The sequence below is a fragment of the Morus notabilis genome, unplaced genomic scaffold (assembly GCF_000414095.1).
Source record: "Morus notabilis unplaced genomic scaffold, ASM41409v2 Scaffold650, whole genome shotgun sequence".
Lineage (NCBI taxonomy): Eukaryota > Viridiplantae > Streptophyta > Magnoliopsida > Rosales > Moraceae > Morus > Morus notabilis.
Genome location: NW_010358427.1, coordinates 284,863 through 287,259, shown reverse-complemented (window position 1 = coordinate 287,259; position 2,397 = coordinate 284,863). Strand labels below are relative to the sequence as shown.

Sequence of the window (2,397 nt, the reverse complement as noted above, 5' to 3'; positions counted from 1 at the left end):
ATAATAAAAAAATTTCATATAAAATCACGTATTAATTTAATAAAGGCCGTATTTTTTCCATTTAACCTTCTCGTTCCCAAGAAAATACATTGATCCCTATCTGTAGGCTGTAAGGCCATTCTTCATATGATAACAGCAAAATTCCATAACCGTCGAAAGTAGTGGCCTTGTGATCACTGATTTTAGTGCTGGGAATCTATTGGATTTCTCAGTTCTTCGATGCTGGGTCGTTGGTTCGTTGATGTGTTTGCTAACTAGAATAATGTTAATGTTGACCAAATATAATGTAAGTCATTGAGGACAGGAAATATATATATATATATATATATATATAAAAGGGATGAGTGATATGATATTAAAACATGGGATGATCTTTCATTTCTCATAGAATTCGATTCTCCAAACACACTTCATAGCATTAGCAAAGCCTAGAATTAACCTCCTCCAAAAACTGGGGAGAAAAGAAAAAGGAAAAATTCTCAAAAGGCCCAAAATCAACGTCTCTGTTCACAGCGCTTCAACATGAGCATCTGCATCCCCACTGGTCACAACGGTAGGAACACTCTCACCTTCCTCAAAAACCTTGGCGATCTTCTCCACCGGAACAAACGGCAGATACGACCCTACGGCGTACCCTCTCTCCGCCGCGTACGACACCCCCTGGTTGTACCTGTCCGCCCAGTACGCAGCAGTGGGGACCGCAATCTGCGCCAACTGTGGAAAAACCGGAAGCCGATTCAGCCACCGCCACGCCGCCACCGCGTACTGCTCCACCGCCGGCTCGTACTTGTCGATCAGCTCCTTCGCCGCCGGCTCGTAGCTGGCGTACAGAGCCCTCGTCGCGCCCACCACGCCGGAGCTCTGCACCTCCGCCGCCACCGACAGCGCCTGGCTCCACGCCTGCTTCACCAGCAACGGCACGTGCCCGTCCAGGTCGCTCAGCGCGTCGTCCACCTACAATCATCACCCGGCGCATTTTAAGATCAGCACGCTAACGTGCGCCGACATAGAAAAAAATTCAAGAAACATAAGAGAAACTAAAATTACCGACCTTGCCATCGACGAACTTGAGAAGCTGAAACGGAACGTCGTGGAACTTCTGGTAGACCGGTCCGATTACGGTCTTGACTGTACCCTCGACGGTCTGAACCCCCGGTTTGAGCGGACCGGAATTTTCCTTCGCGTACTCGTAGACGCTCGAGAGGCAAACCACGATGTAGATCGCCGCCACTTGCACGAATTCCAAGTACTTGAGTTTCTTTTCATCAATTCCATTATTATTATCTTGAGGTTGAACCTTCATAACATAATAGTTCATGAAATCAGATTAGTATTTCTCAAAACCTCGAGCCGATCCGGTCGGTTCCTAACTCGAGTTTTTAATATGAGTTTAAATGCGATGTTGGGTGAATTTTTTATTGTAGTAAAAAAATTAAATGTGATTATCTAAACTCAAATAGTCGTTTTTATCGATCTTCAGTTCAAGCTTATGAATCATTCAATTGTTTGTACAGAAAAAAAAAAAAAAAAAAAAACCTTAAAAGGACCAGACCAAGATTCAAGAAAGCAATTTACCGTCGCCGGTTGTGGCTGTTTGACTTCTGAATCCATCATTTTCGCACGAATCCTCAGGAGCAAAATACGAACACTTTAAAAACCAAGTAAAAATTAAGGAAAGATATCAAATGATTCAAATCTATGAAGACGAAAGGAAGCGTTGCAACTGGTTCCTGATATATAGGAATCTCGGGCGTCAATCTCCAGAACAATTCCACGGCTACGGTTATGACTCTTTGCCACGTGGCGGGTTCTAAAAGAGCTGATTGGTCAATGGCGTCAACGAGACTTCTTTCGCCGCGAGGGTTGTTTCGATGGTTGGATTAACTCGACGGCCCAGATGAAGCGTGGGCGTGACTGAGGTTGACACGTCTGTGGTAGAAAAATGTGGTGATGAATGTCATACGAGACCGCGACACTTGGACATGTTGGATGGGATAGTTATCGGGACGTGTGACGTGTCGAAGTGCGGGCTATGAGGGTGAGGATATAGATATTCTCTGTTAATGGCACGGAAGGCTATGCCACATCACGGCACGGGACCCGAGATGTACCAGATCGGGATGGTCCAGTTCAGTCCATCCCTCTTCTGATGAAAATGCGATCATTTTTAGAGCCCGTTTAGTATTTTTTTTATAAAAAATATATGTAAATTAAAAATAATTCTAATCACATGGTTCTAATTTATGAATTAAATGGGTTCTTAATTTTATTTTAAAATTTAAAAGACGTTTAGTTCATAAATTAAAATTATGAGATTAAAATTATTTTTTATTTATATATTTTTTATGAGAGAAAATATTATAACGAACTATAAACCATGGTATGAATCTCTTTACT

The 2,397-nt window shown here is 42.6% G+C and overlaps 1 protein-coding gene across 1 annotated transcript; it reads right to left on the bottom strand.

The window, feature by feature from the left end:
* Window positions 1-355: 355 nt before the first annotated feature.
* Window positions 356-1,717, bottom strand: LOC21392437 (stress-related protein). Its single transcript, XM_010092512.2, has 3 exons — window positions 1,576-1,717; window positions 1,052-1,297; window positions 356-954 (listed from the first exon to the last, which is right to left on the bottom strand). Exons 1-3 carry the CDS (start codon window positions 1,612-1,614, stop codon window positions 508-510), a joined length of 732 nt encoding a protein of 243 aa, XP_010090814.2. The 5' UTR covers window positions 1,615-1,717; the 3' UTR covers window positions 356-507.
* Window positions 1,718-2,397: the final 680 nt, after the last annotated feature.